General features: G+C 38.4%; 2 protein-coding genes across 3 annotated transcripts; one reads left to right on the forward strand and one right to left on the reverse strand.

The window, feature by feature from the left end:
- Positions 1 to 8,662: 8,662 nt before the first annotated feature.
- Positions 8,663 to 10,514, forward strand: LOC129778394 (vacuolar protein sorting-associated protein 16B). The gene is made up of 6 exons (XM_055785271.1): positions 8,663 to 8,787; positions 8,846 to 9,357; positions 9,416 to 9,443; positions 9,500 to 9,647; positions 9,703 to 10,217; positions 10,278 to 10,514. Exons 1-6 carry the CDS (start codon positions 8,716 to 8,718, stop codon positions 10,317 to 10,319), a joined length of 1,317 nt encoding a protein of 438 aa, XP_055641246.1. The 5' UTR covers positions 8,663 to 8,715; the 3' UTR covers positions 10,320 to 10,514.
- Positions 10,315 to 12,086, reverse strand: LOC129778398 (copper homeostasis protein cutC homolog). Of its 2 annotated transcripts, none has more exons than XM_055785277.1 (3): positions 11,736 to 12,086; positions 11,033 to 11,588; positions 10,315 to 10,976 (listed from the first exon to the last, which is right to left on the reverse strand). In XM_055785277.1, the coding sequence occupies exons 2-3, from the start codon at positions 11,585 to 11,587 to the stop codon at positions 10,737 to 10,739; spliced, it is 795 nt and encodes a 264-aa protein (XP_055641252.1). In that variant the 5' UTR covers position 11,588; positions 11,736 to 12,086; the 3' UTR covers positions 10,315 to 10,736. The 2 variants fall into 2 exon arrangements, with proteins under 2 accessions (XP_055641252.1, XP_055641254.1); XM_055785279.1 differs by lacking the exon at positions 11,736 to 12,086 and adding an exon at positions 11,665 to 11,677.
- Positions 12,087 to 13,200: the final 1,114 nt, after the last annotated feature.

The following is a 13,200-nucleotide window of genomic DNA, read 5'->3' on the forward strand; positions in this document are numbered from 1 at the left end:
GCGATGAAATGTCATCACATTGTGATTGATGGCGAATTTTAACTAATTTGGGGTGCGTTCTGAGTGTTCAATAGGTGCAGGGGTTAGACATAAATTGAATATAGGCTACCCAAAATCAAAATCAATATGGCGTCATTTGTTTATCAACATATCATTTACGAGGATTGAAATCGAAAAATGCGTTGCTTTATTCTAACTGCATGAGCGATTTTCATATTTCGGTTTTACATGGAGGTGTTCACATTTAACATGGAGTTTAAAGTTAGCCACTATTCGACTATATAACCGGACCGAGTTGTAAACAACAGTAATTGATAGAACCAAAATGTCAGTAAACCGCGCAATATTGGGTACACTGGCAATATGAGAGATTTGACGTTTTAGTCGAACCCCTGAATAGGTGCACTCCAAGGCGCCTCTATATATACCAGGTGAAACAATCATATGAAATGCACTTTCAGCCATATTGGAATTGCTGTCGGTATTGTTTACAAACAGCATCAGAACGCTGCCGGCGGCTCTCTACAAACTGCTGCGACGCTTAAGTGCGATTCACATACAACATACACGTCACGTTCACGTCCCGTCACGTCACGATACGTCAATGATTCTACCATGCAATTCTCATGAAAACATTCACATACACCAGCAACGTAACGACCCGTCAGCATACGTTCAACGAAAACGACCGGCAGGGTTTGTAGAAAAGAATTATTGACGGAGACGGACGGCTCGTTTGGTTTTTGTCTTGGCTTTGTGTCTCGGCTTTTGTTTTGATTTGGTTATACAGTAATTTACATCTACATCGACATTAAGCTAATTGAACAGATCTGTGATGCAACACGTTTAATTAGACATTTTTACCTCTAGTTGGACATTTTTGTAAACATTGAGTTCGGGGCCCAAATTATGGCCCCACATTGAAAGTCGCCACCAGTCGCAAATGTCCAACTACTGGTCAAAACCGACTCCAATGCGACACTGAGTGGTACCCCAGCATATCGCTTTATAAGTAACTTACTGTATTTTTTATGCCAACATATCTCTTAGCTCCAAATTTCGGAGTGAAAATCATTCGCGACTAGTTGAAAGAATCATTCTATTTATTATTATTATTGCATAAGGGTCGGACTACGGGGTTTAAGCATTTAAATAATTGAATTTAATGATTCTCATTGAATTTTTCAAAATTTAGAACTGATTCTAGGCATGCAGATTTGAAAGAGGGCATTGCAATTTAAAATTGTTGTAGGTGGCGACACCATGAATAAAATTAAATAAATCATTCGTTTGGCATTTGACGTGACGGTGCTGGTGGAAGCATTGACTGCATGTGTGAATTGGTGGAGACGTTGACGGAACGTAGACGTTCTTCTCCGTAACGTGCTATGTGAATCGCACATTATTCGAACGATGCCTACTTTGTTCGGCTTTCGCGAATTTATCTGAAAAAGACGGGATGATTTTATAGAATTTCATTCTCATCCAGTTCATCCACTACTCTCGCATGTGAAAATGCAAAAAAGGCGTATCCTACCAATAACAAAACAAACAACCCCCGCTCCACAAACCGTAATACCCATCTCATTGAAGTGATGATGTTGCTTCACCTGTTATACATTTATACAAGCGCCTTGGGTGCACTCAAGGAGCTGGAATTGACAGGTGGTTCGTTTTCGACAGTATGAGGATAAGGCATGGAAGATGCGAGAGGGGATGAAAAATGACAGCGACTATTTTTGTTTATAAACAAACCAGGTCCAAATTTTATGCTACATAGCGTTTTCTGCACACCAACAATTACCTACGCTGGACCGGTTTCAATCGAACTAGCTGTTGTGTCCCGCACGATCAGGTGAGTCTCCAGCTGAAGCAGCAGTCGTCGGGAAACGACATGCCTGGATATCCAAACCGTACCGTTGCGCTCACTCAATTGTAATGGGTCGTCAACGACTAATGTGATCAAAGCGAATGGAACTAGGAGCAGTACGGTACAAGCCCAACGGTAGTGGCTCTTTCATATACCCACTAGCACAGCTCCCACAATCGCTGAATTGCCAATCCCAGCAGCAACGGCAACAACCCTCACGTCCCGTAAAACAGCAATGAAGACAATAACTTGCAGCAGTCACCGAAACACAACAATGATGCCAACAGCGTAAACAAACAAACACATAGTGGTATGCATTCTTCATTGCATGCCATTTGTTATCCTCTTTCTCGGAAACGCTAGCCGTTCATTTGGCCGCTGTCAATTCGAACTCAAGTAATGGCTGAACAGCAATTCTGACATAACGTTCCACCTTATTATACCGCCTTGGGTGCACTCCCGAAATGCAAAATGAAAGGTAGGATGATTTTTAAATCTGTGACGACACAGATTTTGTTTATGCATGTTACTTTTCTTATAATAGTCCTCTTTATAGGAAAAGTGTTGTTATTAAAAGCAAAAATAAGCAGATGAAATGAACGAATTGAATTTAATTGACTCCGTATGACCTAGATTGAGACGAAAAGTTTTCCGCTTGTGTCTTAGTTTTAGACGAATGAAGTGTTTAGCACTCTAATTTTGAAAAAAGTAATTACATCTAGGCGGCGCTGCGGTGAAAGTGATGATGGTTTTAAATTTTGCCATGTGAACTTATGGAAGGTTTGTAGTTCTTTCCATAAATTACGATGTTATAATCATAAAAGATTATTTGATTGCGATGAGTTTGGAAGAAATTTAATTCTGTGCAATTTTATGTATAACATGTTATTCATTTACCTCTTTCAGTAGTGAAAACTATAAAAATGTTGACAATGGTTGAATTAAAGAAGGAAATTCGAGAGCATAATCAAACACAAGTAGAAAAATGCACGATTCGTGCATGTGAGAACTACCTTGGAAAGCCCGGAAGTAAAATATACGTGATTTGTTTTTGAGTTTTAGGTTACATTAGCATCATTTTCTTAGTTCAAAAACAAAATCCAGATGTCTCACCGATCGTTTACGTTTTGCGTTAGATCGCCAATTGCTGACAAGAGAAAAACTTCCATGAAGTTGCTCTAAAATCCAAACATAGTAGACATTAGAATACTATTTCTGATATAAGAAGAAATCATAGAAAAAATAAACATTTTAGTTCGTGACATGTTCTGTTTTTTATAATGCGAAAAATATATTTTGGAAATATGTAATTAGTTTCTGTATATTCTCTTTCAAATTTATTCGCTGACACACTCAATGTTGTAACATTTGAGTAACTGACTTGTATGCCTGATATGTGAACTTCCAATCTTCCAGGCTACTAATACAATCAATTTTTAACACAACCAAAACCCGTGAATCTTACCACCTTCTATTTTTCATCTCGGTGCACTCCCATGAGCAGGATTATTAGGTGGAGCAGATGGCAGAATTTGCGAACGTAGTGTGCATGATAGCATGCGCCGCCATAGCTACTTTTCACATTGTGACGTCAATTTTTGTGTTTACAATCAATTGTTTGTTTTAATGTTTTAATCAATTAAAAATAGATCTTTTCGTGGAGTTCCCACTAAATACGCGTATAATGCGACATTGTGCAGTGGCTATTTTTTAAATTAAATCTGGAGTGATATTTTTGTGTGTCATTTTCACTCTCTCACCTTCATAGAAACCGTTGTATTCTTCAGGAAAGAGATAAAAACGGCTTCTATATTACTAGTTTTTTATTCTATGACTTCCAAATACAGAATGAAATGAAAAGCGCTGGTGTCATCCTTTTATAGCCGTGGTTGCCAGGTGATTTGAGAAAAATAGTTTACAATTAAGCACTATTTCATTGAAAATTCTACTATTTCCGAGGACTTAGAATACGACTATTCTATGGACGTTTTTGCTCCATAAATGATGGAAATAAGTCACAATATAATTATCATATATTAAAAAAAAATTAGTTACAAGATTTCATGAGCATTTTGGATCATGACATTATCAAATTGTGAGTTATTGAAATATTGTTTCGTTTCTTCCATATAAATTCCATATTGAATGCAAATAATGACGACACAATATTTTGTTTGCCAATACAAATATGTCCTGCTTACTGCTCCACCTCATATGTACTCATTGGGTCGGTTCTATCCATCATCGTTTGGCTTTGAGTGTGTTGCTTGTTTTCGTTGCGCGAAACATAGGGTGCTCATACACTGTTTGACCAAGGCGCCTAGAAGTATATCCTAAGGTGGGCCAACTTGCTAAAACCACTCTTCAGCCATCTTGGAAGTCTACTGTGTTTTGTTTGTAAACAAAACACAATACGCTAGTGCCGAAGCTCGCTCCTGATCAGTCTGTCTCTTTCACGCTACAAGCAATTAATTCCCCTTCTGCTTTCTTCCGTACTGTTCTCATATACCGCTCCCTTAACCAACATAGTGACGAAACGGCCTCACCTAGTACCATAGACCCGTCTTGTGTTTGACCAATTCCAAATATTTGACTATTTTATATATTCGACACAAAACACGACAAGCAAATATTTAATACGTGTTTGCTTAAACTTTTTTAGATCAATTTGTCAAACCATGTAGTGATGTACGTTAAATATTTCAGTCGATTTTTTTGTATTTTTGATGTTAGCCTGTTTATTACTGTTGATAATTGAGGATTGGCAAACAAAGTGACAAGTGGCAAATAAAACTGCCGAAAAGGATACCAGTTTTTTTTGTTATAATTTTTTTTTTATTATAATTTTTTTCATTCATTTCCAAATCAGTGGAAATCTGTGTAATATGTATTTTCTATCTAAATTGTTCAGGTGAGTTTGTCACTCTTTTTATTTGGTTAACCCCAACGAAAAATTTCAATGAATTTGAGGCCTGAGATACATTGAAAAAAAAGAGCATAACGGATCAATCTGTGCACCTGGCATTCATGCCCTAAAGAAAACATTAGTGAACATTTCGCAATAATGCTGAAAGGTAAGTTTGATATTTTCCATATTAGATTATTTTGTTATTTCAAAATTGATTTATATTTCAGATCATTACGGTTAGAAATTTCTGGATGGTCAAATAGAGCGAGGGGAAAAACAACAAAATTTGTGGAGAAATGCAATCTGGAAGCAGTCTTCAGAATGCAACTCGGTGCTGACGCGCAACAAGATATATGTACCCAGTTGGGCTCCCACTCCTTGTGCACACATGCGCTCTGGTGAATGAGCACGCTCCCAAACACAGATGAAATGTTTGGTTGTCAGCGCCGTTCTTATGCCCAGTTTGAAGCTGCGTTTTACGCAGAAATTTGCACCGTACTTGCGCCGTATTTCTATACTGCGCGCTTGAATCTGGATTGCTCTCTCTGTCGAGGTATTTTTCTTCACACAAGCGTATACGGTTCAAACGGGTGCGCTGTTGTTTTTATGCTTTGCTTAGAACGAACGAAGACAAAGCGGGCGCTAGAATTTGATATGTATGTGTGTGTGTGTGTGTGTGTGTGTGTGTGTATAAAATAAGAAGCGTATCACACAAGTGAGAAGAAATGTTTAGTATCTGAGTTCTGCGCCGGGTACATTTTTCGCTGTCGTACTTATGAATTTTGTGCTCTTCGCACCAAGAGAGGATACGAGTTTTCTTTGAGTGCGCACTGATAAAAATTAAACTCAAGCGCAGCGCTGCGTTTGTTTTCTGGACTGTCTGGTAGTGCTGCACGCTGCAATTCAAAATGAGGGCAAACAAGCAAAAACCGTACACACCTAAGGAGGGAAAAATGATTTTCGACGTCAACAAAGCCTGGAAGCGTTTGGAGAAATCTGATCACGAACGAGAGATGACCTTTCGACAGGAGAAGCTCGAACACCTGGCTTCTCGTTTCAACCGCAAGGCAATCATGAGAGAAACCTGGCTTTCGGAATGTTAACGTCTGGTCAGTACCGATAATTTCGGATTCAATCTGGCAGCAGTGGAAGCAGTTGCCAAGAAGCATGAGGCTCTCGAGACCGACATTTTTGCCTACGAAGAGCGTGTTCAGGCTGTGTGGCCGTCTCGAACGAGTTGGAAGTTGAACGTTACCGTGATATGAAGCGAATTGCAGTTCGCAAAGAAAATGTGTTGCGACCTTGAAACTACTTGCTGGAGCTGCTGTGTGCTAGAAGAATGCAAATGGAGTTCTCCATTCAGTTGCAGCAAAACTTCCAGAAAATGATCTACACCTTGGACTCGATAGAGGAAAAAAGCAGCGGCTGTTGACCGACGACTATGGCAATCTGATGGGGGTGGAAGATTTATAAATACACAACTTCTGAATGTGCAACGGATAATGGTAATACGATACATTGGTTAGCACACCGGAAGTTCTGTTGAACGACATCGACATCGACGACGTTTTGCAGCGCGGAACGGTTCACTCTGAGCAGGACATCAAAACACAAAACTTATCGGTGCTTTAGCAAAAGCATAAAAAATGCACTACATACTTGAATTGAAAGTTCCGTTACGTGAAGGGCGCCGTAGCTGGTATTATTATTATAGTTTTTGTGTTGTATTTCTGGGTTATTTAATATCATCGGAATAGTCGATAAACAACAAAAATATTCATGACCGTTACTCGAAGGGAGCACAAAATGGTAGTAAAATAAAATTGGAAGTGTTATCATTTGCCCAAATTGTAATTCACAGGGTGAATTGAATTGAATTAATGAAAGAGAAAGTGTTAGTTATACGTTTCATTTAGAAGTTTTTTCCTAAAAATACGCTCTTCTTATCTGGTGCGGCATTGTGTAGATTTAGTCTGATTCATTTTCACGTCGAAGCCGATATCAATATGCTCGGTGAGCAGGTCAAGCAAGTCTTACAGAACTCGCAGAAGTTCTTGGGTGATGAAGAAGAATGTTATAAGCCGTGTGATCCTTCCATCATTTTCGATCGTGTCCTGCGATTGGAAGACGCTTACGCCGAGCTGTGCAAATTGATTGCAAAGTTGTGGCAATTCGGTATGGCTGATGAGGAAAATTGGATCAGGGATAAGGAACAAATCGTGTCTACGATCGTGGCAGATGCTGTGGTTATGGAACCTCTTTAATTATGCTGCAGTGGCCAGAGCTACTGTTATTCGCATTAACGGTATTGAGCTTCGTTTACGAGTTTAGGAGAGCGTCAAAGATGATAATTGCTCTTCAGGCGGAATGATCACGTTTTTTATATTCAAATTAAGAATGGAAATTAACTTCTCCGTATCAAACTAGTATTCTATTTGAATTAAAAACACTTTTGTTGCAGTTAGTGAAAAAATTCATACGAAAGTTGTTAATAAAGATAATTTTACATTATAATGAAAAATTTCAATAAAAATGTTGGAGAAGCATAGACAGATAGTTAAATAAGAGTCAGGAATACGTGTTTTAATTAATCAAATAACATGATATAGAAATTTTAATTTTAATTTTAACATTTTAAAGCAAGCTTCGTGCTTTTTAATCTGATAGAGATTACATTATCGAATTTGAGACCCAAAAAAAGGTCGCCACCAGACGTCGACACTGTACCAGTCATGAAGCTATTTTCATCTATAAATATTTTCTTGTTTAAAAAATTACAGTGGACGCTGACAAAATACTATCCGAATCGACAAACAGTGTACTATGTGCTAACCGTGTTTGTCATTCATTCCAAATCGCTTTATTTCGTCAAAGAGTTTTATGTCAAATTTTTGACAAAAACAAATACGAGTAATTATGGTTGTAAAAAATTTTGTCCAACATCAAATTTGTACTAAATTTTGACCAAATTTTTTTTTGTCAAAAAGTGTCAAATATTTGACCTCCGGTCAAACAGCGTACGGCCACCTTGAGATACCACTGTGAAGGCGATATTCAGTGGAGACTAGAGGTGTGCAAATCAGCTCATCATGATGAACAGCTCTGATCATATCAGCTCATCTAAATGAGCTGTTCTTTATGAACAGCTCTTCAGCTCAGTTGTCAGTGCCGACTTTCAATTTGGGTCCCAAACTCGATAGCCACGAAGCCAGTTTGAAAATGTTAAAATTCAAATGAAATTTTTCACACCATATTATTAATTACTTGAAACACGTATTCCAGACTATTATTTACAACAGACTCGGCGAGTACAACATTTCCGACATTTTTACTGAGGCTTTACATTACAATAGAAAGTTTTCTTCAAAAAAAAAAAAAATCTTATGAGATTTTTGCACCGCCTGCAAACAAAGTATTTTTCATTGAAATAGAATACTCATTTGATACACAGAAGTTAATTTTCATTAATAATTTGAATTTTAAAAACGTGTTCATTCTGCCTGAGAGCCAATTATTATTTTTGGCGCCCCCTAAACTGGTAAACAAAGCTCAATGCCGTCAACGCGAATATAACAGTTGAAAAAACGAGGGACAAATGAAACTAAACTGATGTCTTAACACGAAGAGCGAGAGACGGTCAGTTCATTTGAATCTTACAGCTCACACACTCTCTTCAATTCTACAGCTCTTTTCTCTCCTTCATCACCATCAAAGTGAGCTGAAGAGCTGTTTGATTTTTTTTGCGAGCTGTTCCGCGTCAACTCACTTCAAAGAGTCGATTCTTCGGAACAGCTCATGAGCGGATGGCACATCTCTAGTGGAGACGCCGTTTGAACCGGATTGCTCGATTTGGCAACATATTATGTATTTATTTACATTACATACTCTAATAAGATATATTACTCATCCTTGGCTGTTCCTGAAATTCCTTTTGATAATGATGGAATCTAAAGACGAAGATTATTGGAACATTTCGGCGAACAAATCGTTCAATTTCGATGAAGACGATGTGCGATAATTGCACTTCCGAATATTACTGTTTAATGGAAGATATGTTGTGTTAACAGGTGGCTGTTTTAGACGTTCCATGCTTCAACCGACGCAGTTTGTTCGGCGAAGACACCGTATCAGAAGTCAACTTCTCGAATGTGCAAAGTGAGCTTCTATTAAATTTCATTATATCGGACGAGAATTTAGCCGCTATTTTGGAAGACCAATCGAGGAATGTCGTCGTGATACCTAAGGGAGTGACTCTAGAGGAAGAGGTGAAACTATTAAGAAAGAAAGTCCAGGAGACGAGCTTTGCTCCCTCGGTGGGTCCTATAATAGCGAGAATGGTACTGGGAAAGCCTTGCTCGTTGGAAATATTTCGGTCGATGTACGACAAGGAGACGCTGCTGGATGAAGCGATCAGCTCGGGGAATGGGAACGCAATCCTTAAAGTGGTTCTATTTTTGGAGAAAACACTGAAGAAGAAACTGTTCTATAGATTACTGCAAACCCGCCAGGAAGCGGTTAATCATTACATAAATTATATGGCAACCCGACTCAAGGTTACTGAGTGTACAGATTTATTGGTGTAAGTATATTGGAACCAAGGACTGTTACCGAAAGTTCACTTTTCTTTTGCATTGCAGTTTTCTTGGAAGGCATCATGAAGCAAGCGTAAGTGGGTATATCCGGGTTGACACACATTGGATCTTATATTATGTCTGTTCTAGCTGTTGCAATTCTCGATTTTTGTTGGAAACATACCAAACATTGAATTCAAACGACAAAGATTGAAAAAGATCTATAATGATTACTTTTCGCAGCCTGGTGCGAACACTTTTTACGCTCAACTCGTTGCGAACTACTTGAACCTTCTAGGTACTTTGCCGATTGCTTTCAACATCCGACCAATGAAGAAAAATGTTCCTTCCAGATTTTCAACAATCCCAGCAACTAACGAACGATCAATCAGTTCTGGAGATCTTATTTTATATTTGCAGTCGATACAAATGGGGCGACTCATCTGTGCAATCGTATGAGAACCCCTTCAAACTAGCCGAAGCTCATCAGGTATCGCAATCACAGCTCGAATGGGTTGCGCTGAACGAACGCGCCAAAAGGCAAGCGTGGCTGGATTTCGAGCATATTTTCGAGAAGAAAGCCTGGCTTAATATAAAGCAAAAGTCCTTTAACATGCACATTCCGATCGATAAGACGATACTGCGATTGTTCTCACTGCATGCACCCGATCCGGTGTTGATTAGTTTTCTCAACAAAGTGGAAGACCCCGCACGTAGATTAGCCCTAGCGCGGAACGTTAAGTCGAAGAAGGGAATAATCGACGCACTGGTGGGTTTAAAAGACCGAACCGAACTGGAAAACTATCAAAATACTCTTGCAGCGGGTACCGAAGAGAGATTTTACGCGGAAAATGCGTTAAAAACATTTGTGAGTTACTATCATGACCAGTTCTTAATCCGATTTGTTGATGACTATTTCAATTTTCAGAATAACAAATGGAAAAGCGATGCAATCAAGCTGATTAAATGAATCTATTTTCAAGGAAAAATAGACACAAACTGATTCGTTTCAACGATCTTCACTCGCATCTATCTACATATGGCATTAGTTTCTATTTCTGGGAAGCATGTTTTTATATTACAATAAACAGAGAAACAGTTTAATGACAATAAACCATAAAAAAAATCACTATCCTGTGAACAGGGCAACTGAAATGTTTTTTTTTCTATATTTTACTCCGATGTTTTTTAAAAGTTAAAATATTCAAATAAATGCTTTCATTTAAATTATGTACCTTAAAATTAACTATTCGCCCTGTAATGACGAATCTGTCGAAAAAAAAAAAGATTAATGTGAAATACTTTCCTACCGAAACATTACACCAATTATTAGAAGTGCGAACGTTTGCTATGTTCATGTAGCTGGAGATGGGAACATAATTTTGTATTACTGTTCCTTCCATAATCTTATCTGTGCTTTTATTTCTTTGACGATTGCTTCATCACAAATAAGTAAACCTTCACCGTCCGCGGTACTTCCACCCATCGATAGAGCTCCTGTGTCGACTTTTTTCGTTGATCTAGCAGACGCGTGAATGGCGGAACAATTTGTTCGTTTCACGATTTCTTGAGCATTGCTTGGCGACACTCCCGATCCTGGCATTAACGTTAACAACGTACCGGTTTTCTTTAAATAACAAACAATTGCTTACTGTTTAGTACTAATGAACATCTCATTCTTACCAAGCTTATTTCGTTTGCAACTTTGACGAGCTCAGCTACCGTATACAGAGCTTGCACTGCAGTGCTCTCAAATCCACTGGATAGAACCGTGGTAAATCCCAGGGAAGCTATTATTTCAAGGTTGCTTCGCATATTGTTTCTGTCGGTGCAGTCGTACGCCCTATGGAATGTAACAGGTTTTTGGCCTGCCAAAGCTTCCGTTGCAATTAATCTACAGTTTTCCTCATCAATTTCCCCCGTAACCGTAAGTGCTCCAAAAACGAATCCATCCGCTCCATTCTCCATCAGCAGTCTTAAATCATGCAGCATGATCTTCATTTCCGTTGAGCTGTAGCAGAAATCGCTACCCCTGCGACAACGGATCATTGCGTACAGAACCACCGTTGAGGCGTGATTTGTTGCGATGAAATTTTTCACCTCGCGCAGCAGTCCAACGGAAGGCGTTAGACCACCCTCACTGAGCGCTGCGCAGAGCTCCAGTCGATCGGCACCGCCTCGAATCGCAGCTACGGCGGATTCGAAAGAATCAACGCAGATTTCTAACAGTGGAATCATGCTGTAACGAAAATGATTTCTGATTATAAATTCTCGAAATCAAGCATAGAAATTAACGAGTATTAAACATGAATTACTAAGCTGAAGCAACTGCTGAACACAGGTGCAAGCAAATCAGATTATTGTTGTGTGGGTGTATCTTTCGTACCCGAGAGTAAACGTTTTCTACGGCACTACCAATCCAATCCGATCGCATTTCATTGAGCAATTTATGATGAATAATGTCACACTTCACCATGCACATCAAAGTTCGGTTCACAGCCTTCAATATTTGTGGGCAAAGATTAAGTTCCGAAATACATTGCTCGGGACTTAAACGAATAAGTTGAATAAACTTTGGTTTACAGATTTCCTGCTTATACAGCGTTACCTCGCCAGTTTGTTGAACGAATAAAATAATTTCACAGCACAGAATACAGTTTTTACAACGGTAGGCAACAAGCCAATAGATTTAAAACTCTCGACCTAAGAGCTGCTTGAAATCCGCTTTGGCGTATATTTCATCATTCATTATGACGCAATCAAACTTGGTCAACAAAAACGAGTACAATTCACGCGCCGTCACCTAGAAATACTCTTTCATGTGACAATCGTCACATATATTTGAGAGCGGGAATACGGTGAGAGTACATTAAAATGAGATTTCTCACGACATACGCCTGGTGAAATCGCGTGACATACATGACAATTGTCACCTCACGCGCCACGCAGAATCAGGCCGCACCATATTCAAAACAGTTCTAATGTGTCGAATCGATCGACTGTTTTTGAACTGTCTTTGGGAAACCTTCTCTATTTCACCCCCAATCCGGCTATTGATGTCATCCGCGATCGCCATTTTGAAGACTTTAAATCCTATACGACACATTATTTTTATTTTAATACTAATTGACCGGACAAAAGTTGTTCTACCATATAAATTATTTCAAGAGAATATTTTGGTTAGTAAGAAAAATAACGAATATATTCTAAGAGAGTATAATTTTATAAATAAATTATACTCTTAATTAATTATAAATTTTATCACACTCATTCGTGTTTTCGTACGAAAGTATGCCTCATTCGTATCCTTGATTTCGTATGAAGCAAATCTACCCATTCGATCTTTCGAACATCGTTCGTTCGAAAGAATTGTCCTATCCTCGTTTTCGTACGAGTTGTTTTTTCGCCTGTCAGTCAAACGCTACTTTTGAGTTGCGAATCAGACCAAACGTGGAAGAAAATTTAATCGATGTTTATGTTTTTGTGGTTTATCTTAATAATGTGGTATTAGAAAATATTTCTACTCTATCCCCATTCTATTGATCTAATGTTTATTTTAATTACGGTGGAAATTGCTATAGAAGCAGAAAAAAAGGAATAGATAAGTTTTCATCAAAACATTCTAACTCTAAAAACTATTTCGAAACAGAACCCAAATAGAACAATGTAAGTAAACAAGTGTTTTCAAATAACATTGAATGATTGTATTCCCATTGTACTTTTTAGGTCAACACAGTCGAAAACCTGAAGCAACAATAAATATCAATACACCCGAATAGCAGAACCAAATGAAAAATTTTCGTAATACTTCGAATCTGAGTTTGAAGCTAGTTTACATGAATCAAATATAA

This window comes from Toxorhynchites rutilus, chromosome 3 (genome assembly GCF_029784135.1).
Source record: "Toxorhynchites rutilus septentrionalis strain SRP chromosome 3, ASM2978413v1, whole genome shotgun sequence".
Lineage (NCBI taxonomy): Eukaryota > Metazoa > Arthropoda > Insecta > Diptera > Culicidae > Toxorhynchites > Toxorhynchites rutilus.

Bases quoted from the DNA above. Each gene is read 5' to 3' on its own strand.
- LOC129778394 (XM_055785271.1), top strand. From the start codon at position 8,716: ATGATGGAATCTAAAGACGAAGATTATTGGAACATTTCGGCGAACAAA. The intron at 8,788-8,845 runs GTGCGATAATTG...TTGTGTTAACAG, and splicing joins TCAATTTCGATGAAGACGAT to GTGGCTGTTTTAGACGTTCC. The intron at 9,648-9,702 runs GTACTTTGCCGA...TGTTCCTTCCAG, and splicing joins GAACTACTTGAACCTTCTAG to ATTTTCAACAATCCCAGCAA.
- LOC129778398 (XM_055785277.1), bottom strand. From the start codon at position 11,587: ATGATTCCACTGTTAGAAATCTGCGTTGATTCTTTCGAATCCGCCGTA. The intron at 10,977-11,032 runs GTAAGAATGAGA...TGTTATTTAAAG, and splicing joins TTGCAAACGAAATAAGCTTG to AAAACCGGTACGTTGTTAAC.